Source organism: Xiphophorus hellerii, chromosome 10 (assembly GCF_003331165.1).
Source record: "Xiphophorus hellerii strain 12219 chromosome 10, Xiphophorus_hellerii-4.1, whole genome shotgun sequence".
Taxonomy (NCBI): Eukaryota; Metazoa; Chordata; class Actinopteri; order Cyprinodontiformes; family Poeciliidae; genus Xiphophorus; species Xiphophorus hellerii.
Genome location: NC_045681.1, coordinates 4,514,688 through 4,540,894, shown reverse-complemented (window position 1 = coordinate 4,540,894; position 26,207 = coordinate 4,514,688). Strand labels below are relative to the sequence as shown.

Genomic DNA, 26,207 nt, shown 5'->3' with positions numbered 1-26,207 from the left:
GAAGGCAGCAGGAGACAAGGCGAGAGCGAAGTGGCATCGGGGGGAAGCGGCGGCTCATTTAGATAGACAGGAAGGAGCGGGGAAATAAAACCTAATGTGTGCCACTCAGCTGCGGACTAGACAGACAGAACCTGAGAATAAGGAAATAAATAAACAAAACAAAGGTTGGTTTGAATTTATAGCTGCCGGGCTGTCGAGTGGAAACAAAGACGGACGGAGAGAGGACCGCACGCTGAGAGGAGCCTCAACAAGGTAAGGATGCTTTCAATATGCGCTCACTCACCTCTGCACGCTTTTTTAGCCCTTATTTATTAGTCTGAGACTGAATGAGCGATGTAGAAATACACATCGCAGGGGTCTGAGACTAAACAGCGCTGAAAGAATATGCTTTTTTTTAAAAAAAAGCTTTGAGAAACTCTTAAATGTTGCAGGTTTGACAGCACATGTGTGAAGGATAAACGTGTGACTGACTGGGTTGCATGTAAATGAGGGGTGTGGACTACTACCTGGGGTTGAATGATAGCCAGCTCCAGTCCATCTCATAAAACCACAAAAAGTAATTTTATGGCTTTATTTGCTCTTTGTAGACACATAAAGAGATTTGTTGAGGGAATTGAAGAAATTAGTGATTTTAATTAGCAGTAAGTGAACACACAGAAGTCCTAAAGGCATTTTTATGATTCTGTAACTGTGTTGGTTATAATAAAAATAATAAAGTCTTTATCCTAATGGAAATATATACTTTATACCTGAAGCACGATATTTTGCAATCAGTGTAAGTAAAGTAAACAAATGCAAGGAATGTCCTGCGCTAATGCAAAGATGAATACTTTTTTACCTTTTGGTAGTAACAAATTGCACATGGGGTTCCACAAAGCGTCATTCTCGGCTCACTTCCATTCAATATATGTTTGCTCCTCCTAGCTCAGATTGCAGAGCGAAATAATGTCTCTTAAATCAGCACTAAAAACACTTTTGGTTACTGTAGCCTTTCCTGTTTTGTTGTAATTATTTTACTAATTGGTTTTTATGCAATTTTCTGTACCTTTCGTTCCTTAATTTTTATTTAAAGTTCTTAGCATACCCTGTTTATGAATGCTGCTACAGGTGAACTTCCCTTGTCTTAAATATTCAAAACATCAGCAACAGATAGCAGAATACAGAAAAGAACTACACTGATAGAGGCCCCACATAGTCATTTATTGGACAAAATAAATGTAAATACACAGGAAATAAGAAAAAAGTGGCAAAATTGTGGGGTGGTGGTGAACAGCCACAAATATACAGATAATATACACAAAAGCATGTTAGAATAGGGGAGTAAAATACAGTAACAAGTTGCCAAATACTGCAGATTAACAAAAAATGACTTTAAGACTTAAAATGATGCAACAATTGCTGCAAGGGGCAACCTCTTAAAATATGACCAAATTAATCAAAAAAAATTATAAACATATTGCATTGTTTTATGATTTGGCCAAAGTTTATTGGTAACAAACTATAACATCTTACAAATAAAGCTCTTTATAAATCTCATTTGAGATTTATAGCCTTGTATCCCACCCGTCTGTGTCGTCTTCTAGCTTTCCACTGGATATTGTTACACTGTGTTATTGCCACTTTCCCATCATCCTTGAATCAAACCTCTTCAGCATCGACTTCTGTATAAAATTTCTACTCTGACATGAAAGATAAAAAGATTTTGCCTGCAGGCTTTTGGAGTGTTTTGTGAGTTAGACTCTGAAACCTTGGGGTCGTTCCCTCAGACACAAAGGCAGCTTTTATTCCAGCAGCGAGCGCTCAGGCCGGCCTGATCCTCCATCCGGCTGCTTCTCAAATGGGGGCGTGCTGAAGGTGTTTTCAAGTGATTTTCTTATAAGCTTCTTAAGAGCCGTCTGCCTCCTGACCTCCTCTGCACAAACATTTCAGTTTCTGTCTGGTGTTTTATCTAAGCAGTCTCAACATCTCACATAATCGTATGATATCGAAATAACAATGCAGATTATAATTTCATATTTGGGCTTGGTTTCAAATCTTGATTTTATACTTGTAAGATTACATTTGGTGAGACATTTACAATAATTTGGTAAGAGAAGCTTGTTTTTGCTAATAATTAGATGGAAATGAATTTCTTTTTAGATCACAGGTGTCAAACACAAGGTCTGGGGGCCAAATCCGGCCCACCGTACCTTTTTAAGTGGCCCTTTAGACTCCAGACTTAAGCATAAATAGAACCATAAAGATAACAATTGTGTGCTTAAATATTGTTTTATTAATCAACTCAAAGTGGCTTTTATCTGTTTACTGCCAAATTACATTAGTCAATGCTTCCAGTTTTACTGCGATGTGGAAATTCACACAAAATCAACAAATTGCGGCATTTTTTGTGCCAATTCATAATTGGGAGTTTACTGAAAATTTGAAGTGATGCCAACTCCCACCTGTAGGTGGCAGTATATTGTACTCCTCCACTTCTGCCTCTTCTTTACTTATGTCAAGTTCTAGTCTGTGATTGATTTTTTTCCAGTAATAAAAAGTCACATTTAATGTCATACATAAGTGGAAATATCGTAAAAGTTCTTGGTAATATTTTTAAATGAGCAATTTATTGCAAAACATTACAAAATAAAATGAAATCCTGGAGGGACTGAGCAATGTGAAAATGAACTTATCAAATGCAGAGACGGTTCTAACCATTTGTTTATCGGGTTTATCGATACATTTTGGCACAACTGGCCCTTTAAGAATATTCGTGATCTTAATGTGACCCAAAATGAAAACGAGTTTGACACCCCGTTTTAGATTAACATAATCTGCATCTGGAGATTTGCGCTCTGCAGAATATATGGGAATATAATCGGTCAAATGCAAATATGTCAGATGTATTTTGTGGGTGGCATCATAAACGGTGGCTAGGCTTCACACACACACACACACACAATGATGGCCAGATGGCATCTGCAGCATATTGGCGACCTGGCCTCCCCTTTGTCTTCCTCTCGGGACCCGTTCAGCAGCGAATGAATCTGACAGGCAGGTGGCGTGCGCGCATGTTTACGTTCAAGCCGAGGGGAGAGAGACATTTGGTTAAAATATCTGTACACAATATTTGGAGATTTGGCCGGTTTCTCGTTTAACAACATGTGTGATCCACATTAACGTAAGCTGATTTACCAAGTATACACTCCGCCTCATGCAGTTTGTAGTTTTTGTCTCTTTATTGACAATTTCTCTGCATCACTACTGACACTTCCTTCTGCTTTAGTTCCATCGAAATCTTCATTCATGCTCTCACTGCGCGCTCTGTCGTCTAAATCCTAGAGGTTAGATAAAAGCACCATATGGTCCGTGGAAACCATAAGTAACTCGAGTTAATGAGTGAGAGAAACACCAGAATGATGGTTGGGTTAAGCTGTCGCTGACAGCTTGTGATTGGAGAGAGTCGGATTGTCGACTCTCAGGGACAAACATAGAAAACTCGAATGTGCTAAGTAGGCAAAAGCCTGATTCTCTTGGTGTAATAACCCTGAGCATCCAGGTGCTGACACCAAAATCTCAGCCGAAAAAGCAGAATATGATATTTGCTTTCAATTAAAACAGAAAATTATTCCAACTGCAACTAAAATAATGTCATATATTGAATATTCTTTATAATATTGCTGTAAGAACCATTTTTGCATTACTAGTATTTATATTAAAGCCTTTTTGCTTTTCTCTTTATGCAGTGCAAACAAAAATAGAAAGCCACTATTAGCTAGTTAGTTAGTCAGGTTATGGCCAACATTTATCGTTCTCTTAACCAAGGAAAAGATGTGAGACCCTGCAAGGTCAGACCTGCAGTGCACAGCATCTTAGTGTTCCTTCATAGGTATTCTTGGTGGATCCATGTTTAGTGCCAAGTAAGAATTCAAATTGAAATTAATTAAAAAATACTTTATTAATCCCAGAGGGAAATTAAATGTAACCCGAATTATTCAAGGTTCTTCAAAAGGTTGTTGAGAAGGAGAATTGTTCGTTCGTTTTGGTTCTGAGAACAAGCCAAGCTATAAATAGTATTTTAAAAAATAATATCACTAAATCATGCCAACTCTGACAAGTTTTTATTTACTACGTTGAAATACGGTTTCTGGTCTGTTGAGTTTGCTGAAACAAATACATATTTGCCAATTAAAATACATCATGTCGTAACGTAATCTTTAATCTTTAATATTGTCGTATCAAAGATTAAAGCTAAAGAAAAGACAGTCAGTTAAGCAGAAGATAATCATTCACTTCTTAATATCTGCATTGTATTTAACCAGCTTTTAAAATGGAGTCAAGAATTCAGATTTCCCAAATTTATCTGAACTGAGATTTTCTACATTTTAAGTATATTTTCTAAAACCGTAACAGAACACTTTAATGTGTTAAAAAAACAACAGTTTTATTTCTCTGCTGTAGCTCTGCACATTCAGCTCAATAAACACATAATGAGTGAAGTTGAGCTAAAGTTGAAACATGAACGCATCCAGCGGCGTTAGACTGAATCAGTCTGGGAGGATTATTATTATTGATGCCTGGTTTAAGGCTCAGTTTTTGACTGAGGTTAAAGGTCATGACTCAGCTGAGCAGTTTCACACAGATGGCTTGTAATCACAGTGGCGACATAAGTCTTTCACCATACTGCATGAGGATTAGTTCAGGCACAGCTGTGCAAAATAATAGGGTTGACGAGAAGCAGATAAAAGTTTGTCTTTGTCACTTTTTGTTGCATACAGACATATTTACCACTGTAAACACTGATATTGCTTATTTTCTTGCAGCACAATGTTCGAGAAGCATCGCAGCATTTACAGAAACGCATTATTAGAGAATAGCCACATGCCAATTTGTGCTACATTTGTGCTGGTTTGTGGAGCACAAAAATTCATTTGTGCTGCTGTCATTTTAAGATATTAATAAAAGTTTCTGGAGGTCAGAGAACTTCAGTCCGTGGCTCCCACATTTATGAAATCATATCAAACTGAGCAGCCAAAAGTTGTTTTTTGTCTCTTTATGCAGTGCAAACAAAAATAGAAAGCTACTATTAGCTTTCTAATAGTAGCTTTCTATTTTGAGTTAAGGTAACACACTTACCGTACCTATATATATGGCCATATATATGGTATATGGCCATATACCTCTATGGCCATATACCATAGAGGTATATGGCCTCTATGGCCATATACCTCTATGGCCAATGGTATGGCTTATTTTCTTGCAGCACAATGTTCCACTGATGATTGACACCAAATTTGGTGCGCTACAATTTTCCTGCACAAACATAGGACATACGTCTAACATTAATTTTGTTTCATTTAGGTAATGTAGAGGGGCCGGTTGAACCTTTGACCTTTAGACTTTCATTAATATCTTCAAAACAAAAGCAGCACAAACGCAGCTCTTAACCAAGAATGACAAATATTAACACATTAATATTGGTGGGATGATGAGTGATGGTATCATTCCAGGCTAAATTGGCCAGTTTTATTTGACCTCACAGTTCTCCAGTGCAGCAGTTTGAGATTAGCTTCATGCCTCAGTAAAAAGAGCAGGTAATAATTACAGCAAAGCTTCAGCATGAATGAATCCTTTGATCACCATCAGAACGACGCCACTCTCTCCTTCATCTTACATTTAATGGCTTTTTAATTAGAAATTACAATCAGAGCTCTGCCCTCTGTAATGTCATGCGTAAAAAGGTTTTAATTGTCAGAGCATACAACTTTGATTTACCTTTACTGACTATAAATATGTTAGTTTTTTTTCCTGTAGTTGTGTGTGACTCCCCACACGTGAGGATAAGAAGAAAACAGAAGAGCCAATCAGCTTTCCTTCCTTTCCCCTCCTCGTTCTCTCCATCTCCTCATCCTCCACTGAAGGGTTGAAGCCATGCCCATCGTTTCTGCAAATACAGGTAGAGTGAAATAAATGTCCTCCATATTTGTTCACGTTCGATGCTGTTTATGTGCTTACGAAAAGCCAGATGTTATACGATGGTCAGTTGCCAGTTATTTAAAAACTGGATTGTGAAGGAATAAAACAAGGATGCAAATAATGGTATGATTATTTTTTTATTTATTATTTGTATTTGCAGGGCTGCATGAGACTCTGGCCATCCTCACATCTCAGCTCCACCCTGATGCCAACCACAAGGAGGACCTGGTCTTCCTCAGAGACGTCTTCAGTGAGAAAGGCATCGGTTACCTCATGAAGGTGGAGCAGATTCTTAATATTAGATGTACAAAATGTAATTTATGAACCTTTTTTTGCGCCTAATGTTTGAATCCATCAATTCAACAACAACAAAAAATCTGCCAACCATTAACTAATTAATAAAATCCACAACCTGTCTGTTTCCATAAATATTATTAAAAGTAGCAACTAAGTTGTTGTTATTTAATATATATAAAAATATTGAATGCACAGTTATCTAATTTGTTGTAAATAATTTGTTGTTTTGTTCACAAATAAGCATTCGTGTTTTTTTTGTTTTTTTTAAATTACTCTCCTCATTTGCCCATTTCTTTTAAACACAATAGGATATTTTTAAAAACTGTGCAGTATTATTTATTTCCTTGTCCCCAATCTCTGGGGTTGAGGTCGCCGAGATGGTTAAAAAGCTCCTCGGTGGCAAGGCCCCGGGGGTGGATGAGATCCGCCCGGAGTTCCTTAAGGCTCTGGATGTTGTAGGGTTGTGTTGGCTGACGCGACTCTGCAATATCGCATGGACATCGGGGGCAGTTCCCCTGGATTGGCAGACTGGGGTGATGGTCCCCCTGTTCAAAAAGGGGGACCGGGGGGTGTGCTCCAATTATAGAGGGGTCACACTCTTAAGCCTCCCTGGAAAGACCTATTCAGGGGTCCTGGAGAGGAGGGTCCGTCGGATAGTCGAACCTCGGATTCAGGAAGAGCAGTGTGGTTTTCGTCCTGGTCGTGGAACACTGGACCAGCTCTACACCCTCAGCATGCACCCTCCAGGGTCCTGGAGGGTGCATGGGAGTTCGCCCAAACGGTCTACATGTGTTTTGTGGACTTGGAGAAGGCATTCGACCGTGTTCCTCGGGGAGCCCTGTGGGGGGTTCTCCAGGAGTATGGGGTACCGGGCCCTTTGATACGGGCTGTCAGGTCCCTGTGTGACCGGTGTCAGAGTCTGGTCTGCATTGCCGGCAGTAAGTCGGGCTCGTTTCCAATGAGAGTTGGACTCCGCCAGGGCTGCCCTTTGTCACCGATTCTGTTCATTACTTTCATGGACAGAATTTCTAGGCGCAGCCAAGGTGTTGAGGGGATCCGATTTGGTGGCCTTAGGATCTCATCTCTGCTTTTTGCGGATTATGTGGTCCTATTGGCTTCATCAGGCCGTGATCTGCAGCTCTCGCTGGAGCGGTTCGCAGCCGGGATGAGGATCAGTGCTTCCAAATCCGAGGCCATGGTCTTGAGCCGGAAAAGGGTAGAGTGCCTTCTCCGGGTCGGGGGGGTGTCCTTCCCCAAGTGGAGGAGTTCAAGTATCTCGGGATCTTGCTCACGAATGGGGGAAGAAGGGAGCGGGAGATCGACAGGCAGAGAAAAATATATTGGGGTATCACTAGCTTTTAAGTTTATGATTTCTTAAAAAAGAAGTTTCATTAATATTCATCATCTCTCATACATCTATTTAGTTTCTCTTATGTCCCTGCAGATCCACGAGCGGTTAAAGCTGTATGAGAAGTACAGCCCCACTCCGGTCCTACACAGCGCCTCCTGTCTGGCAGAGGATGTATGTGCAGTGAAGTTTCCCTCCGAACATTCCTTAAATTGAACTGTTCATTTCTCTTTGTGTGACACTAATATCTCATAGAGTGATCTATAAAAGAAATAAGTGTGATTTTGGCTCATTAGCTGGCAGAAGAACTTCAGAGTGGGCCGCTGCAGGATGACGAGCAAGAGCTGCTCCTTTTGCTGAACACACCTCACCTGAAGGTAGATTCCCATTTACTCTAAAACTAGCTTTTAAAAAACTGAATGTTCAGTCTATTCCCCTTTAATAATGACATTCAGCTTAGTGGTTTTCTTTTGGGGAATAGAAGATGAACGTAAAAATGAATCTCTTGGTTTTTCCCTCAACTTTTCCTCAACATTGGATAATATTTTTGCCTTTTTCAATTTAAAAAAATGCTTTATTTATCCCAGAGAAATTAGATGTTGTTGTATCTTGAAAAAGTTGTGCATGGTGATGCTGTGGTAGCAGTCAGTCTCGCAGCGAATATAAAGAGGCCTCTGACTGAAGACAGTTGCTGACGTGCTAACAGCTTAGTTTCCAGAACACAGAGACAATATTTCACAGCAACATGTTCTGTATGACTGTTTAAATTCTCCGTTTTTAACTCCTTTGGGATTTGGGGCTTTTAGTTCATGTATTATTTGAGCTTTTGAGATGCTAATCAACTGCTCCCAGTTGTAATAACAAGATCTTGTTGCTACAGTTTTGCAGAAATAAAAAAAAAAAAAAGACCGGGTGCTGTGGTGGCACGGGGCATGGCGCGCCCCGGCCTGCGTGTTGGGGCCTTGTGGCGGTGGTCGCGGGTTTGGTTCCCGGCCTGGCAGCATTTGCCGCATGTCTTCCCCCTCTCTCGTTGCCCTGTTTCCTGTAGAGCTACTTTCGGATGGAGGCCACTAGACCCAACAAAACCGTAGAAAAAAAAAACAGACCAATAATCTTTCCATACGCACAGTATCTAAAACCAGAGGGAATAATTGTCCAAACGTATAACCTCAGCTAAAAACAAGTCTGAACAGAAGTTGAGAGTTTCTCCAACTTGCTGCCTCCGTGAGCGAACTCTTGTGTTCTCGGTTTACTTTAATGCATCTGTTTTATCTGTTGGCTCATGCAGGCGGTGCTGTCAGCTCACGACATTGTTGCCCAGAAGAAATTTGACCCGGTTCTTCCCCCGTTGCCAGAAGATTTGGACGATGACTTTGAGGAAGAGTCTGTGAAGATCGTCCGTCTGGTTAAGAACAAAGAGCCTCTGGTGAGGGTTGACTTTAAATGCTTACCTTGACCAGAGAAAACCCAAGCTCCAGTTGAACGTTCATTTTTGTTTTTGTTATTTTTTTATTTATTTTTTCTTTTCTTTTTCACAAGGGAGCAACCATTCGGAGAGACGAGGCCACCGGAGCTGTAATCGTGGCCAGAATCATGCGGGGAGGGGCGGCTGACCGCAGCGGTGAGGCCTGTGAATCGCTAAATCTTTCTGTTCTTTTAGGAATCAAATGAACATTCAGCAGGACAGCAGCAGGAAGGAGCTATATGTAAATAATCCTGAAGCTTCTATAGAGGAAACTACAGTAATCTTTCTCTTATACGTTAGAAGTTTATGTCATCAGAGCTGCTACATGTGAGGAGATTAAACTCTGCGACCCATTGAACTGTCAGCGGGCATCAAATCCTTGAGATTATGGCCACAAAATTGCATATTTCCAGATTATAAGCGACTGGCCTTCGCCGTGGGGATGTTGTTGACTTGTCGCCAGTGGGAAATAGCTCCAGTATTTTTCTGCCTGCGATTTGAAACACGTCTGCTTTCAGGTCTGGTCCATGTAGGAGATGAACTGCGAGAGGTGAACGGAAACCTGATCACTCACAAAAGGCCTGATGAGATCAGCCAGATCCTGGTAAACACCGAACAACTGTTGGCATTCAGAATGATGATGATGATGATGATGATGGTGGTTATGATGGTGATGATGGTGGTGATGATGATGGTGGTGGTGATGATGATGATGGTGGTGATGATGATGGTGATGATGGTGGTGATGATGGTGATGATGATGGTGGTGATGATGATGACGGTGGTGATGGTGATGATGGTGGTGATGATGATGGTGGTTGTGATGGTGATGATGGTGGTGATGATGATGATGGTGGTTATGATGGTGATGATGGTGATGATGATGATGGTGGTTATGAGGGTGATGATGGAGGTGATGATGATGATGATGGTGGTGATGATGATGGTGGTTGTGATGGTGATGATGGTGGTGATGATGATGGTGGTGATGATGATGGTGGTGATGATGATGATGGTGGTGATGACGGTGATGATGGTGATGGTGGTTATGATGGTGATGATGGTGATGATGATGATTGTGGTTATGAGGGTGATGATGGAGGTGATGATGATGATGATGGTGGTGATGATGATGGTGGTGATAATGATGATGGTGGTGATGATGATGGTGATGATGATGATGGTGGTTATGATGGTGGTGATGATGATGGTGATGATGATGGTGGTGATGATCATCATCATGATAATGATTATGGTGATGATGATGATGATGATGGTGATGATGATGATGGTGACCATGTTTCTCTGCTGGTGTCTCCTCAGTCTCAGTCTCAGGGCTCCATCACTCTGAAAATCATCCCAGCTGTTGCTGAAGAAGATCGACTGAAGGAGAGCAGAGTAAATTTCATCCATCCATTTAATCATCCTTCCATCCATCCATCCATTTAATTATTCATGCACCCATCTGTCCATCCACTCATCCATCCATCTGTTCATCCATCCAGAATACATCCATACATCTGTTGCATCATCCATCCATCCTTCTGTCTATCCATTAATTATTCATCCTTCTCTCATTTGTTTATTTCTGTTTATCCATCCATCTTGTTCTGTGCCTGTATTTATTTTTTAAACTCTTCATTGTTTTGTCCACTGGACTAAATAAATATTTAGTAATTTTCGCTTCCTGACCTGAAGGTCTACCTGCGTGCTCTGTTTGACTACACACCGTTTGAGGACAAGGCAACGCCGTGTCAAGAGGCGGGACTTCCTTTCAAGAGAGGGGATGTCCTGCAGGTCGTCAGCCAGGAGGACGCCACCTGGTGGCAAGCCAAGAAAGTGGGCGACTGCAACCTGCGTGCTGCCCTCATCCCCTCCATTCAGTTTCAGGAGAGGTAAAATTACTCTTTTGACATTATTGTGTGTATCGTCTCTTTTGTAATGGAAACATTATGGATCTGGTTCCAGGCGTCTGAGATACAGAATGAAGATGAATTCCCTTCCTGCTCCTCTGTCTCCCAAAGCTCCAACATGTAAGAGTTACTTACCTCTGAAAACTCATCAAAATCTCTGCATATGACCTGCAACTGTACATGACATCAAATGTAGATGAAATCCAATCTATGGAAGATACGCAGAAAAAGAGATTATTTAAAAAGTTGAGCTTAATCTCTGAAATAATTAAAGATTTAATTTAAAAATAACATGAAATAAAAACAAATCTATTCTTAGAATCAAATTACCAAACTAGACATTTTTCAGTCATGTCGCATGACTCTGGTGAATATAGATTTAAATTTAATGTGTCCTTCCAACCTCATGTCCTTCCTTTCTTTCTTCTTTCTTCCCGTTTAACCTGCATTTTTCTTCTTGTCCTGAGTTCCATCTTTCCTTGAGTCATTCTTTCTCTCTTTCCTTGTTTTTTGTTCTTTCCTTTCTTTTTCCATTTTCTCCTACATTGCTTCTACCTTCCTTCCTTTTTCTTTCCTTGTTTTCTTCTTTCTTCCTTTGTTCTTTTATTTTTTTTGTTTGTTTCTTTCACCACCATTTATATCTGGACTACGCCTATAAAGGAGTTCTGGTTTGTTTTTAATTTTTCCCCTGTTGTGTTTTCTTTAATTATCGGATTCTGGGAAAAACATTGGATTATAATTTTACAGGCCCAAACTTAACAGCATTGAGTGATCATAAATGCATCTAAACTTCTCACCAGACCTCAGTTATCCAGGTCCAAACCTCCCTGATAATATAGGTACAGAAAAGCAGAAATATGACACTTTAAAAATGGTTGTGAATTTGAGAAAAACATTGTAATATGTACAGTAGAAGCCCGAGAACATTGGTATTAACGTTTTGCTGCAATCATGCTTTGTGTTGCTCTCACTTTGCCAACCTCAGATGATCGGACAGAGAAAGGTACGTTCAGAAACCGTCATGTTAGAAAACATGAACCATCTTTAGACAGAAACAGCCGACCTGAGGCGTTAAACACAAATACAACCCAACAGAGTAACCAAAAACTGTACTCAAGTAAGAGTAGCACTACTTATTTTTACTCAATTAGAGTAAAAGGTATTTGGTAAAGCATCTACTGAAGTACTGAGAAACTGATCAAATTATCAATCATTTAATATTTAAAATTTACATGATCAGACTGACCAAAATATAAAGTTAAGTGGAAATGTTGGTATTTTAAGGATGAAAATGACAATAATTTAAAGAAGTAACAAAATCAGGCAAAAGAAAAAGATTTCAAATCAGTTTCTTTCAATAAAAAACTCATGAAACTTTAATAAAAACTGCAGGTCTGTGTCTGATGAATTTTGATTTAAACATGTTTGTTTTTCATTCAGTAGGTAGAAAATTTAGTCAAGTAAGAGTAGAGATACGTCATAATAAAATTACTCAAGTGAAAGTAAAAAGTGCAGCAATAAAAGTTATGTTTTTTTTACATAAAGTTATTCAAGTAACTGTAATTTAATAAATGTAACTAGCTACCAAACATCTCTGCTCAGACACAGCAGTGAAAAGTTTTTTTATTGTTTTTATCTAAAAACTGCTTTTCAGAGGAGATGTAAAAGTGTTTATACTTCTCTGAATATTTTTTCTTCTTTGTTGTTTTTGTGTTTGACGCCTCGGTGAAACCATATTTTCATGCCTTAATATCGTTCTGAAATTCTCCCAAGTGTTTTGCCTGAAACTTAGAAACATTCGGATTCAGTTTTAGTCCTTCCTTCATACAGGATCATGAATTTGCTTTAAAACGTTGGTTTTTGCTTTGTTTATACCACGCCTCTCCTGACTGTAACTGTACTGCGCCTGCTGTGAGTCTCCTCTGCAGCATCCCCTCCCTGTTCTCACCCCGTTTTCTCCCTGCTTGTTGTCCCACAGAAGACTGTGACAGTAAAAGTGCTCTGAATGGAAAGGATGTAGGTGAGGAAGCACGCCGCCTTAAACATCATGTTGGCTTAGCCTGTGCGCTAATTCATGCTTTATTTTAGAGGCTGCAGGCTATTGTTGCTAAAGTGTTAATGTAGGTGTTTGTGTGTGTGTTTTTTCTGCTCCTTACATATTAAAGTTGTTGTTTTTTCTTTAAATATTCATTTATTTAAAGAAATGTAAAAATTTCCTTTGATATTTGTGAGCTGTCTCTTAGTTTCCAAGGTGCTCAGCTTTCTAAAGAAAACTGTTCTGAACAAATATGCTGGGATGAGTTACATTTTTTAGGTTAGGAGAAAAATTACCATCTTTTCCTTTAAATTCAGTAGATAAAACTGTTAATTCTGCTTCTTTAAAAAGCTGAACTTTCCTGCTTGGTTAAAAAGTTTTTAAGGATATTAAATCACAGTTTAAACATAGTTATTGAGACTTGATGATATAAAACAAAGTAATGAATAATGCATTTTGTCACTAACTCTAACATTGTGTGTTAGATTGGTAAATAAGTTATTTTACTTCTTTTGCTTGTTAAATTGCACATTAATCTTTAGATTGAAGTCATTATTGTAAGTAACTAGGACACAAAATCTTTTACTTCCACTTTTAACGATAGAAACATTTGGTTTTCAGATGAGTTTCTCTTTCTGTGATGGTTTAACTTTCACTGTGAACTTTTTTGGAAAAGTTAATTAAACTGTTGCCATCACTTCACGACAAGAACTACTAAATAATTTAATTTCTTAAAAGAATAAAATTAAAAGGAAATGGGCCAAACAGTGAACTAACTACTACACCCTCATAAAGAAATGAGTATCAGTGTCACTTCTAATAAGTTTTTAAATGAGGTATCCTCAAAATTTTATATGCACATTGATACTCACCGGGTATATTTACGTCAAATATGTGTAAAAACTGCGTGATTTGTCTCCCCCTGCTGGCAAACATAGTAATACTTTTGATGTGTTACTTTAGAAAGTAGCATTTAGTTTTTTTTCTTGTTTTTTTTTTTTAAAAAAAACAAATAAGCAAATCCCCAAAATAATAATAATTCAAGTGACTGCTTGCTGATTTATTCTTTGCTAAATAAATACATTTTTTGTTAGTTCGTTGGAGCATGAACAGTTAGGTGTGAAAATTACCAGGATGGAGCTTTTATAGCTTATCACATAATATCTACATCGTAGTGTTTTCCTTTGTAAATTAGTCTTTGAAATTTTTGCAACTTGATTAATTCAAAGTAAAATGACTTCCTTCTCCAAAATATTAAACTTAAACTAATTTGTTTTTATTACATAGGGGGAAAAAACAACAAAATACAACAACAAAACAGTTTCATCTAAATCTTCTGCTCTAATATGGAGGATAAACAACTATCTAATTCAGTTGAAGAAATGTATCTAAACCGATGTGCTTGAGCAGAGAAAAGCTGAATATTTCTATGTAAATATTGGGAATGAATCAGTATTTACACAAAGTACTTGTGTAAATGTGTTTAAGTGTTTCCTTCTCCAGTTTACGTCTTATCCTATTTAGTTTTGTTTCTGTTGCATTTAGAGTTAAACTGGATTTTAAAGTTTACGTTGATTTAGAACAGTTTTGATTATCACTAACACACGGCTGGCTGAATGTCTTTAAGTGCTTGATATCCGGTTCATCTTTTCTCTGTTTCCAAAAACAGTAATAATCTATTACTGCAGCATACAGATTATTAGTAAATGTACACATTTTAAATGAATCTCTGACATCATAGGAAGTATCTGAATGGCTTATTGTGCCTTCTGTTTCTTTGAAACGCCTTTTTGAGCTAATTTATTCTAACAAGCAGGATTGTTGGAATATATTAGGGTTTTTGTCTCACCAAGCTTCTCACAGTGTCACAGTGGGCCATCATGGCTTCTCATTGGCTAGCTCCAACTGCTGGTTTTTTTCCAAAGGCGGACGCAGCCTGCATGGCTTCATAGCTTCCATTGTGTTGGTGACTGAAACTGGTGAAATAAATGTCTAATATGACGCTGTAGTTTCTCCCAAGAGTAAGGCAGCTCCTGCCTTCTGTGGCCATGCTTTCTCATGGGAATTTTACTCAGGTACTCTTACTGGTTTCCTACGGTGTTTGCTGTGCTGTAACACAGTTCTAATCATGCTTTTGACATATGTTTAGATAAAAAAAAGAGAGTTTATATTTAAGGAATTGTTGCATTTTGCTGAATCTCTTCTATTTTCTGGAAAAACAACAAGTCTGTTTCTGTATGTCTCGACCGCAGCCAGTTTACGCCGAAGTTTCAGGCTGAAAAAAGATCGACAGGGTTCACCGGCAGAGACCCAAACGCCAGACGGCCATCGGACGGACTTCCGGATCTATGAGGAAGTTACGCAATATTTGCCACGCCCTGGAGAAAAGCCCCGCCTTATTGTACTGATAGGTAGGTACGCTGTTAAAAAACTGATATATTTTCAAAGAAAACATTTGCTGTGGCAGCAGAAATGAAAGAAACTAGTTAGGACTTAAGAGAGAAGGATTTATTTTAAAAAACAGATTTAAATTACTGTTGTCAAAAGTGTGTTTTTCAGTCTTTAAATGAAAATGTGTTAAAATCAGGCTAAACAAATATAAGGTTTATGTTTTCTTTTAGTTGGAATTCCTTGGAGATATATTAGAAAAATATGCGGGAAAGATTATGCTGCTTTGATTTTGATGATACTTTATGAATAACAAAGTGAAAGCGGTGCTCCGTCTACACTTTTTTTTTTGCTCTTCTTGCCATTGACAGGAATTTACTTTTTAAAATCTATTTCTGTATTTGTTTTGTCTTGTTTTTTTTGTGTGTTTCTTTGGTAACACTTTATTTGAAGGGATTTGCATATGACTGACATGCATTTGGTAAATAATGACACTCGTACTGCAAAATTGACACTTTTATTGGATTTTTAATGCATGTTTAATTGAACTTTGCATTAAAAGTTTCATTATTTACCAAATAATGCAAAGTTGGCACTTTTAATGGTCTTTTAATTAATCTTTTAGTGCATCTTTTCATTAAAATTGTCATTATTATTAAATAAATCATTATTAGATTATTTATTTAATGCAAAGTTGACACTTTTATTGGACTTTTAATGCTTGTTTAATTGAACTTCGCATTAAAAGTTTCATTATTTACCAAATAATGCAAAGTTGACACTATTAATCAACGTTTAATGCAACTTTGTATTAAAATTGTCATTATTTAACGAATGATATTCACGACAGCAGTGGTAAACATTTATAAAGACTCTTGTCATGTCAATCTTATGCATATGCCTTCAAATAAAGTGCTATCTTTTCCTTTTTGACTTGTACATGGAAAGGTTAAAAATGACAGAAAAATCAATAAAATTTCCAATATCAGATTTGATGGAAATTATAGGGTTCCATTTTTAAAAATATGTTTAAACTAATCATTTTCGGGGCCACAGGTTCGCTAGGAGCTCGGGTCACGGAGCTAAAACAGAAGGTGATAGCAGATAATCCTCGATGGTTTGGTCTGGCTGTTCCCCGTAAGTATTCCTGTGCATAAAATGCATAATTTAGCTGATGCAGCCACTATATTCAATAACATGTGTTTATCTCCATTTCATCTGGCCTGGTGGTTGTTTGAACCTTGACCTGAAGACACGACCCGAGCCAGAAAGACTCACGAGAGAGAAGGAGTGGAGTATCACTTCATCAGCAGGGCAGCTTTTGAGGTCGACATCCAGAATGGGAAGTGAGTAAACAAACGGTTTTATAAATAGAAAGTTTTAACAAAACGACCATTTTTGTTTTTTAACAAAAAAAACAAAAACTTAGAAATTAGTTCTGAGAAATTAGAACTAATTTCTAATTTCTCAGAACTTAGAATTAGTTCTAAGTTCTGAGAAATTAGTTCTCAGAAACTAATTTCTGAGAAATTATGTTTTGTTCTTCAGGTTTATTGAATATGGCGAGTATAAAGAGAATCTGTACGGCACCAGCTTGGAGTCCATTCATAAAGTTCTGAGTCAGAACAAAGTCTGTTTAGTGGATGTGCAGCCAGAGGTGAGCATGACTGTCATCATCTACAGCAGGGATGACAAACCCATCTTCCTTTTGGGCCAAATCAAGACCTTGGATGTTCTTAAAGGGCCAGAATGTACTGATAAAGTCTATTGAACTGTTGAAATATAAATAAATCCTTAAAATTAAATAATATTGAACATCTGTTGAGTCCATCCAGAATTTTGCGATTGTTTCTGTGATTTTTTTTTATTTTGCACTAGAAAAGTATTTGTGGTAGTACTTTAGAAATGTTTGCGACTTTTTATTAGTCACCACATCATTATGGATTATAACTCAACATTAAGAGAGGCTGAGGTAGCTGTTTAGTAGAAGTAAGAAAACATTAATCAGTGCCATTATTTTCCTCCATTTTTGTGAAAAATCTACAATAAACTCACAATCAAAGAAAGTGCAGGGTTTTGTTGATTTTTACATGAATTTCCATGATAATTCACAAGAAACTGGAGGGGCTGACTGATGCAATTTGGCAGTAAACAGATAGAACCTGATTTGAATTGACTGATAAAATTATATTTAAACACACTGTTGTTATCTTGATGGTTTTTTTGTGTATCAAAGTACTGGTTGTTAAATTACATCTCAGTTTAAGGTACATTTTTAATTATAAATGACTGTAATGTATCCTGGTAGGTGGTTTAGCTGCATTGTGATGAATGTTTCCACATCATTCAGGCCCTGAAGACTCTGCGAACGGCCGAGTTCAAACCATACATCATCTTCGTGACGCCTCGCTTCCCCGACAGTCAAAGAAAACACTTCGGCTCCTCTTCCTCTCTCAGCGGCGGGATCACGGTAACTCACACGGCGACAACACGCACACGAAAAGCAGCATACGGATTTTTATTACTGGTGATGTTTGGTGAGTGAAAGTAATTGTCCGGTTGTCGCCAGGAGGAGGACCTCCAGGAAATGAAGCAGTCTGCAGAGAAGATGGACGAGTGCTACGGCCATTGGGTGGATTACGTGTTGGTGAAGGAGGACCCAGTGAGTGCCTTAGTGGAGCTCCAGGTGGCGCTGGAGAGGGTGCAGACAGAGCCGCAGTGGGTTCCTGTGTGCTGGGTGAGGCGTTAGCCTAATCAACTTCCTGATAAACGGAGACCACTGTGCAAGGACCCACCGCTGTGGGGGGTCAAATGTTTACTGCCATGCAACCATTCCACACTTAGAGAAGGACCGCCATGAAAAACAGAAAAATGTTTCTGATAGTTGATACAGTCACAGGAAAAATAAGTACACCCTGTTTTGGCAGATTCTTAAAGGGCCAGCAGACGTTTTCCACTTAGTGCCGTTTTATAGCACCGTCAAGTAACTATGTTAACTTCTGATATAAAAATGCTGTATGACTTTGTAATTTAATGAAGTAAAATTATTAAAACTCCTGCTCTTTCTAAAACTCCACCTTCAGGAAATCATCACAACATGGCTCCTCTATTAACCCTTTAACATTTTTACCAGCACTGCATTTAGCAGTAGCTCATATAATAAGCTCAGCAGTTCCACCTGAGGTGTTTGCTAATTGCTGCTGGCTAGTCTGAAGGAGCTGAATGAGCTGCTCTGTGAAGCAGAAGCTTGAGAGCCTCAGCTCTGAGGAGGAGCTGGGTCTCGAAGGCGGGGCTAGGTCCATCTAGATGTTTTGCACAGCTGAATGGTTGCCATGGGAGTCTCAGTGATTTCTGATACATGCAAATGAAAGAATCAAGGCAACATAAAGCTCTGGAAAAAATTAAGAGCCCACTGCACTGAACTGCATTGGAAACCTCATGGCTATTCCACCAAATATTGATTTCTTTACTCTTCCTGAGTTAAAACATTAGTGTTGTTTCTAAATGAATATGAACTTGTTCTCTTTGCATTATGTGAGGTCTGAAAGCACTGCATCTTTTTTGACCATTTCTCATTTTCTGCAATACTATATATTTGTTTTGAATTTTAGAGACATGTCAGTAGTTCATAGAATAAAAGAACAATCTTCATTTTACTCAAACATATACCTATAAAAAGCAAAATCAGAGAAAGTGATCATTTTAAGTGGTCTCTTAAATTTTTTACAGAGCTGCATGCGTTTTTGATGAGGGAATAACTTAACATATTGCCGATACCCTTCCATAAGGGTGTTAAAACACACCTGGAGATGAGGAAAAATGATTTATTATTTAGCAAAGATTCCACATATAGATGACTAATTTATCTTTGTAAAATCCTCTGAAAGCAGCAAGGGTGTACTTATTTTCCTATGCCTGTTGTTACAGTTAAGGAAACTTTCTTTGTGTCGTTATTGCAAATAAAGTCTGCAGAGGCTGCCGGGTTGCAGGTGAGACTGTTGTAGTGAAGCAGTGCTGATGTACATACTGTATATCTAAAGTACAGCGGTAGAATAACAGCTAACTCAGGCATGTTTCAGTCAATGTCACAGATCTGTTGTGGTCAGTAATAGAAGACCTGTTTTAATAGCAGCTATACTGTGAAGTGCCATAATGATTGTGTTGAATTCACACAGGAAACTGTTGCAACCTGTGAGCTGACAGAATAAATCTGCCCTGCTGGACAAATGTCAAGTTTGGTTTATTAAATATTTGGAATAAAAAGAAAAAAACTAATCAAATATCACCAGGGAAACTATTTAATTCTGGACTCATACAAACAAAGAAAGGAAAATGTACATATGTATTTGCAACATGTGCAGGAACTCCACACTTTTTTTTTTCTTTTACTTCCACAGCTTCTTGATAGACATGTTCTTCTCGCTGTCTTTCTGCATCACCTTCGCCACGGCCATCTCAAAGTCCTCCTGCGTGACGTGAACTCTCCGTTCCCTCAGAGCGTACATCCCTGCCTCTGTGCAGACGCCCTAAAACCAAAAACACCCAGATTATGTACTAATCGATTATTCTGACCATTAATCGGATAAAAACAAATTGCCAAATTCTGCTGATTTTTTTAAATTTAACCTGTAGAGACTTTTTATACAGTATTGAAAATGCATTAAAAACTGCAAATAAATATTTAATAACCTAAAATGCAATAACATAGCATTTCTTTAGTGAACGTTTGATAATTTGCAGCAAAGGATGAATTTGTAGCTAAAAGAAATACTTTAAACATCAATATGTGTAATGCTTGATTGAACATCGATACAGTCTATGACTGATTAATTTTTTCATTAACCAATTACTAGGATAACCAAAGGTCCTTGATAGGATTTTTTTAAGGAGGTGAAGCTAATACTGTTTATTTTTAATCTTACCGAAACGTTTTGTACAGTTTTGGCTGAATTACTGCTCTCAGTATGTTGCTCTTTCAGTAAATTGTTTTTTTAGTCTATATTCCAGCTAACGATTAATTATCTATTAAATTAGTTGACGATTATTTCAAGAATCAATTAATCGTTTCAGCCCTGAACCAGATTTAGTTGTGTTCCTGCTCATCCAGATGCTAAATTCTTCAGATTAACAGGCGTAATCCCCACCTTGACCTCGGCTCCGGAGGCTCCCGGCATGAGCTCTGCGATCTTCCTCAGGTTGATGCCCCGAGTGAGATTCATTTTCCTGGAGTGGATCTTCAGGATGTCCAGACGGGCCTGTTACACGCAGAAGTGTTAACACTTTTAAGCAAATAAAATAAACTTCCTTTTTTAAGAAAATGTAGTGATAGGAACCTCTTCGTTAGGAGGAGGGAACTCGATCTTTCTGTCGATCCTTCCTGGCCTGAGCAGAGCCGAGTCCAAGATGTCGATACGGTTGGTGGCCATGATGACCTGAAAAGTAACGGCACGTCAGCTTTTCTCTAACGAGGGACTGTTTGTCATCTCCAAGCAGAACGTCTATTTTCTGAAATGTGACCTGAGATCAGATTTTACAGATCAGGGAATACATCAGTTCTAACAGGTTCAAGTAAAACACTCTTCGGTGTGGAAGTTATTACTGTAAAATAAAAAAAGAGACTTATTCTTATCCATATAAGGATCCTCTCGTTTTGCCTTGTGTGTTTGACAAAAAAGTTAGATTATTAAAGTAATACTTTAATCTGATATGTGTGATATTTCTGATGTTGCAATGATGACATTTTCTTGGCTCTTTGTTCTCAGAATGTCCCCGATGCTGTTTGACCTTTAGCATCTCAAACACTTTGGACACTGATGGCAGGAAAAGCAAATCTAGAAGGCCAAGTATATAACTGCAGTGGTCAATTTGCATTTGTAATGGTCTAATTTCACATTTTTATGAATGCCAGTCCTTACAGTTTGTTTTTCTTCAGAAGATAAAGGGAAAATCTTAATACAGTGGGAAAATTTTTACTATACCTGCCATAAAATTGTAAAAGTGATATAGATATCAGAAAATTAGTTGCAGCTGTTATGGGGGAATTTTATAATTTTCAAAAACTTTTCTATTTTAAACTGATTACATATGCCATTATAACTACTTTAGCGTGGGTTTCTTACTTATGGTGCAGGACACTTCACTGTACAGTCGTTAAACCTTTAGTCATGGAACCGAACCGATCTGCGTCACCTTGATGTTTTTAGTGGCCTCGAACCCGTCCAGCTGGTTGAGCAGCTCCAGCATCGTCCTCTGCACCTCGCTGTCTCCACCCGAGCCGCCCTCCAGGCGGGACGAGCCGATGGAGTCGATCTCGTCCATGAAAATGATGGAGGGGGCGTGTTCCCTCGCCATAACGAACAGCTCACGCACCATGCGAGCGCCTGGGACGGAACCGGAGACATTACAGAGTTAGGAGACGTTTCAGGAACTTGGCTGCAGGATTGATAAGAGATGTGAAGATGGGAAGTCACCCTCTCCGATGAATTTCTGGACCAGTTCAGAGCCGGAGACCCTGATGAAGGTGCAGTCAGTGTGGTGGGCTACCGCTCTGGCTAGCAGAGTCTTCCCAGTTCCTGGTGGTCCATACAGCAGCACACCCTGCAACGAACAAGAAACTTTGCTGACTACTGCGGCAATGAATCAATTAATCCAATTTCTGGCATTTTAAGATTTAATTTTTGGAGAATCTGGATTTTTTCTTTCCACTGATGCACCACTATCTGTGTTTCCATGGTTCAGAGTGATGTAAGAACAACCAAGGCAGCCATCTTCTGTGATAAGCAACCTTCACAGCTTCAACTTATTTGGACTTCGAAGCTATTATATATTTTTTTAATTACAAGAATAAAGTTGTAACATTAGGAGAATGAAGCAGTAACTTTCTGAAAATCAAACAAAAAATTTAAATGTGGAATGTTGAGCATCTTGTAAAGTTACACAGCATCACTTTTACAGATAATACCTGATAGAAATACTTCATCTTTTAACACATCAGAATCAAATGATTATCAGTAACAGGACTTTGAAACTACATTCCTGTAATTAAACAAAAATTCTTGTAGCCTGATCTTACTACTCCGTTGTACCACTAAAATAAAACCCACTTTTTGAAAATATTTTAGGCATTTGTCATTTCTTTTTTAGAAAAGAAAACTAAAAAAAAAAAAAAAGTTGATTAAAATCAGAAAACTTGCTCAGCCCTACTGGTCTCCAAACTGACTGTAAAACACCCAAAAATAAAAGCATTCATTAACTTTCACCCACCTTTGGCTGTGCGATTCCCAAAGCCTCAAACAGCTCTGGGTGCTTCACCGGCAGCTCTATGACTTCTTTGATCTCCTTGATCTGTTTGTCCAGCCCACCAATCATTTCATAGGTGGAGTCCGGAACCTTCTCCACCATCATCAGGGAAACCAGAGGGTCCACTTTGTTGGGCAGGATCTTGTGTAGGGTATAGCTGTCGTTACGCAAAGCCACGCGGCAATTTGGAGTTACCTGGTGGAAAAGTGACATTAACATAAAACCTGAAAATGTGTTCTCCTGAAACTGATCGGCTATAATACTTACATCATTGATGTCAATGTTCTTGTCCACGTCCACAACAAATTTCCCCTCAGGATGTACCTATGCGGACAAAGGAAGAAGTCAGATAAAACTGCAGAGAAAGCATTAAGCTGCAGTTCAGACCCGCAGCACTGCATACCTTCACCAGCACTTTCTTTTTGTCCATAACCCGAACCACTTCCCCCACGTAGGATCCCTGCTCCTGCAGCAGCTGCAGCTCCTCACGGAGCAGACGCACTGACGGGCAAAAACATGTAAACATGTTAATATCCAAACCCTGTGAGCTTTTTAAAAACAATATGTTAAAAAGTAAAAATCTACCTTTGGCATTGAGTTCATTCCTTTGCGCCTGCAGACGTCTCAGATTCTGGCTCTTATCGTTCACCGTCAGCTGTTATGAGAGAAAGACAACAACAGAAATGAAGCACTGACCCTTTAGCAGAAGGAGTTCTCACTAACTTTGCATATCATGCTCACCTGTAGCTCTTCTATCTTCGATAAGTAGTACTGCCGGAGACCTGACCCACCTTTAAACTCCCCTGTCTCCATCTGGCAGAGGAGAAGTGACCTTAAATGCATTTCTTATACAGCAGGATTTTGCCTCTGAACAATTATTTACTGTACATTTAGAGTGGAATGGGGTCAGGCTTATATTATTGTATCTTACAAGCATGAAAACAATTTTTTAAAAAAAGGGAGACTAAAAACAACAGGGGATGATCAAAATACTAAAAAGTTTTCTATAAGTTTTTCGGTTACATTCATGGTCTTAATGAAACCAGAAAAAGTCGGGTAAGGAAAAAAAACAAAGAACGAAATTACCTAAACCTTAAAATGGCTTTTTTAAATGGTGGAAATATGTTGAACATCTTACACTCCAATATGAAGTAAAATGATTATAGAACAATATTTGCTCTATTTTACGCTGTCCTTTTTTCGCTATATAAAAAATGGATACATATTGTTCCTCTTAGCTTTTATTTTATTTCGTCTACGTATTAATGCAATGTATGCTTGAAGTCGAAGTCAAATTCCTTGGGCACCAAATCTTGGCCAATAGAGCTAATTCTGATATCGATGAAAACTGATGGATCCCTGCACTTTAAAAGCACTTGTTTGTAAAAGTAACAAACCTAAAGTGTGGAGAGTATCAATACCCAACTGAAATGTACACATAAACACAAATTTCAGTGACTCCAGGGTGAAATTATTTTCTTTTAACTCTGATTAACATTTGTTAGCATGAGCTAATACCCGAGTAAACGTTTGGTTAAAAGGTGATAAACCAAAAACTTGGTTGCTTATAAAAACACAATTCATCTTAAATGTAAAAACACACGCTACAATTGTGAAGAAGTTGTTTACATTCGGTACAGGAAGCAAAGTTAATGTTAACGAAGCCTAAAGTTGACAGCGAGCCTACAGCTCTTTAGCAGGCTCGGCTACAATGAGACAGCAAACCTGCACAACACATTCATTGTTTTCAATAAAAATATCCCTTAGGTTTTTTAACTAACGCTCCCAATACCTGACACAACACAACAGGTCGAAAGTAATTATTCACCAAAAAGCGCTACAATATAATTTTCCTACTCTTTTTATGATTAAAATCAACAAAACGACAGAAAATTACACCTACTTGATCGGTTCCGTCTACCTCCATCTTGAAATTTCGGCGTCCGCTTCAGCGCAGTCGTATTTCCGGTGAGCTTCTTCTTCAATGTGAATTTGCAGTAAATAACTTAGATCGCCCCCTGCAGTTCAAGTTATAAAACGGAACTACTGTTTCTTCGTTTAACCGAATGGTTCCCAAACTTTTTATACAAAGTACTCAGAAGTTCAGTACCCAGCCGTATTCAAGTAAAAGTAGCAACACCTCAACATATTTTAGTCAAGTAGCTGCCTAAGAAATTACTCAAGCAAAAAAGTATTTGGTAAAATGGCTACTGAAGTACTGAGCACCTGGTCAGAACGACTGATTTAATGTTTAAAAGGATTTCACTACAGAGGCAAAAAATAAAACAAGATATGTGCAAATTTTAAAGACTGAAATAAAAAAAATAATAACACTATTTTAAGCACTTTTCCAAATCATATTTTACCATGTAAAACGTCTGACTATAGGTAATGTACATACTTTAGAACAGTTCTTGCAGTTACAAGTGTTTACCTTAAATTCACTTGACCTCCAAATGGCACAGTAGGCTCTGCGGATAAAAGAGAAGTTTTTTTTTTTTTTATAGAAAGTCTGCTCACATTTTACATAAACTGTAGATTTATCTAAAATATATCTCATGCGGTTTTGGGTAAAATTTCTTAGTTCTTCATTTAACAAATTTACTCACTGGAGAGTATCCAGAAATTTCACTGAAGTAGCTTTAGTGTAGTAAAAAGGTGTAGTGAAACTAATCCTAAAAGTAATTTTCTGCACTACTCTCATGAGAAGTGTTGGATAAATTTTTAAAAATACAGCATGTGCTTTAACAAACTATTTTAGCAATATTAAAGGTAACTAAATCCAACCACTGAGCTTAACCCATACATGGTGCAGCAATTCCTCACACCACATTAATAGCAAAACTTATCTGATATTTAAATGGATAAAAAGAAAATCAATAAAACATTGAGTGGGAGGAAAAGGTTGTCCATATTTGCTTTAAAACCTGATAAACTGGTAGTGGTGGTTTTTCATGAGGGATTATATACCTTTGGGATTTCCACAAAAATATCAGTTGCACCACATATTAGTATACTATTGCCAGTCAATGCAAATGAACAACCACTATGGTCTGGACACTAAATACTAAGAATTTATCTGTGTATATCAAGTGGCTAGTGACACTGAAGCTGGTATACGATTCAGTGTAAAATGACTTTTTTTGAAGAGTTCAGTCTAAAATACTTTGGTCAGACCTAATTTTGAAAATTCAGTTCATGAAACCTTTAGTCCACTTGTAAAACCCACAAAAAGAGCATGCAACGCTTCCTTGGTATTATCAATCTAGACCAATTCCTAACAGATCAATGTTGTTAGTTCATGATTCTGATTAGATTTTTATATTTTTTGCCAACTAAGCTTCTTTGGGATTGGGTATGCCCAGTGAGCCGTTAAATGTGAGAACCACCACTGTAAACCGGTGTCAATTTGCAAGCCGAAACTCAGAAAGGGAGGTTGTATTTATCTTGGCTTGTAGTTGAGGAGTGGTAGTGTTTGAGTAAAACCAGATATACCTGTTGAAACGG

General features: G+C 38.2%; 2 protein-coding genes across 3 annotated transcripts; one reads left to right on the top strand and one right to left on the bottom strand.

Annotated features, from left to right (window-relative positions):
- LOC116727355 (MAGUK p55 subfamily member 3-like) lies at positions 1–18,893 on the top strand. 2 transcript variants are annotated; one of them, XM_032574744.1, is made up of 20 exons: positions 1–252; positions 5,794–5,935; positions 6,116–6,234; positions 7,697–7,774; positions 7,897–7,977; positions 8,889–9,026; positions 9,140–9,221; positions 9,584–9,669; positions 10,389–10,463; positions 10,764–10,960; positions 11,034–11,098; positions 11,964–11,981; positions 12,957–12,998; positions 15,023–15,088; positions 15,266–15,424; positions 16,458–16,538; positions 16,654–16,747; positions 16,950–17,058; positions 17,752–17,871; positions 17,971–18,893. In XM_032574744.1, the coding sequence occupies exons 2-20, from the start codon at positions 5,911–5,913 to the stop codon at positions 18,148–18,150; spliced, it is 1,815 nt and encodes a 604-aa protein (XP_032430635.1). In that variant the 5' UTR covers positions 1–252; positions 5,794–5,910; the 3' UTR covers positions 18,151–18,893. The 2 variants fall into 2 exon arrangements, with proteins under 2 accessions (XP_032430635.1, XP_032430636.1); XM_032574745.1 differs by lacking the exon at positions 15,023–15,088.
- A 788-nt stretch (positions 18,894–19,681) lies between these two features.
- Positions 19,682–24,726, bottom strand: psmc5 (proteasome 26S subunit, ATPase 5). The gene is made up of 11 exons (XM_032574742.1): positions 24,604–24,726; positions 23,442–23,513; positions 23,286–23,355; positions 23,104–23,201; positions 22,968–23,024; positions 22,665–22,895; positions 21,872–21,998; positions 21,591–21,781; positions 20,735–20,833; positions 20,546–20,656; positions 19,682–19,927 (listed from the first exon to the last, which is right to left on the bottom strand). Exons 1-11 carry the CDS (start codon positions 24,625–24,627, stop codon positions 19,787–19,789), a joined length of 1,221 nt encoding a protein of 406 aa, XP_032430633.1. The 5' UTR covers positions 24,628–24,726; the 3' UTR covers positions 19,682–19,786.
- Between the last annotated feature and the right edge of the window lie 1,481 nt (positions 24,727–26,207).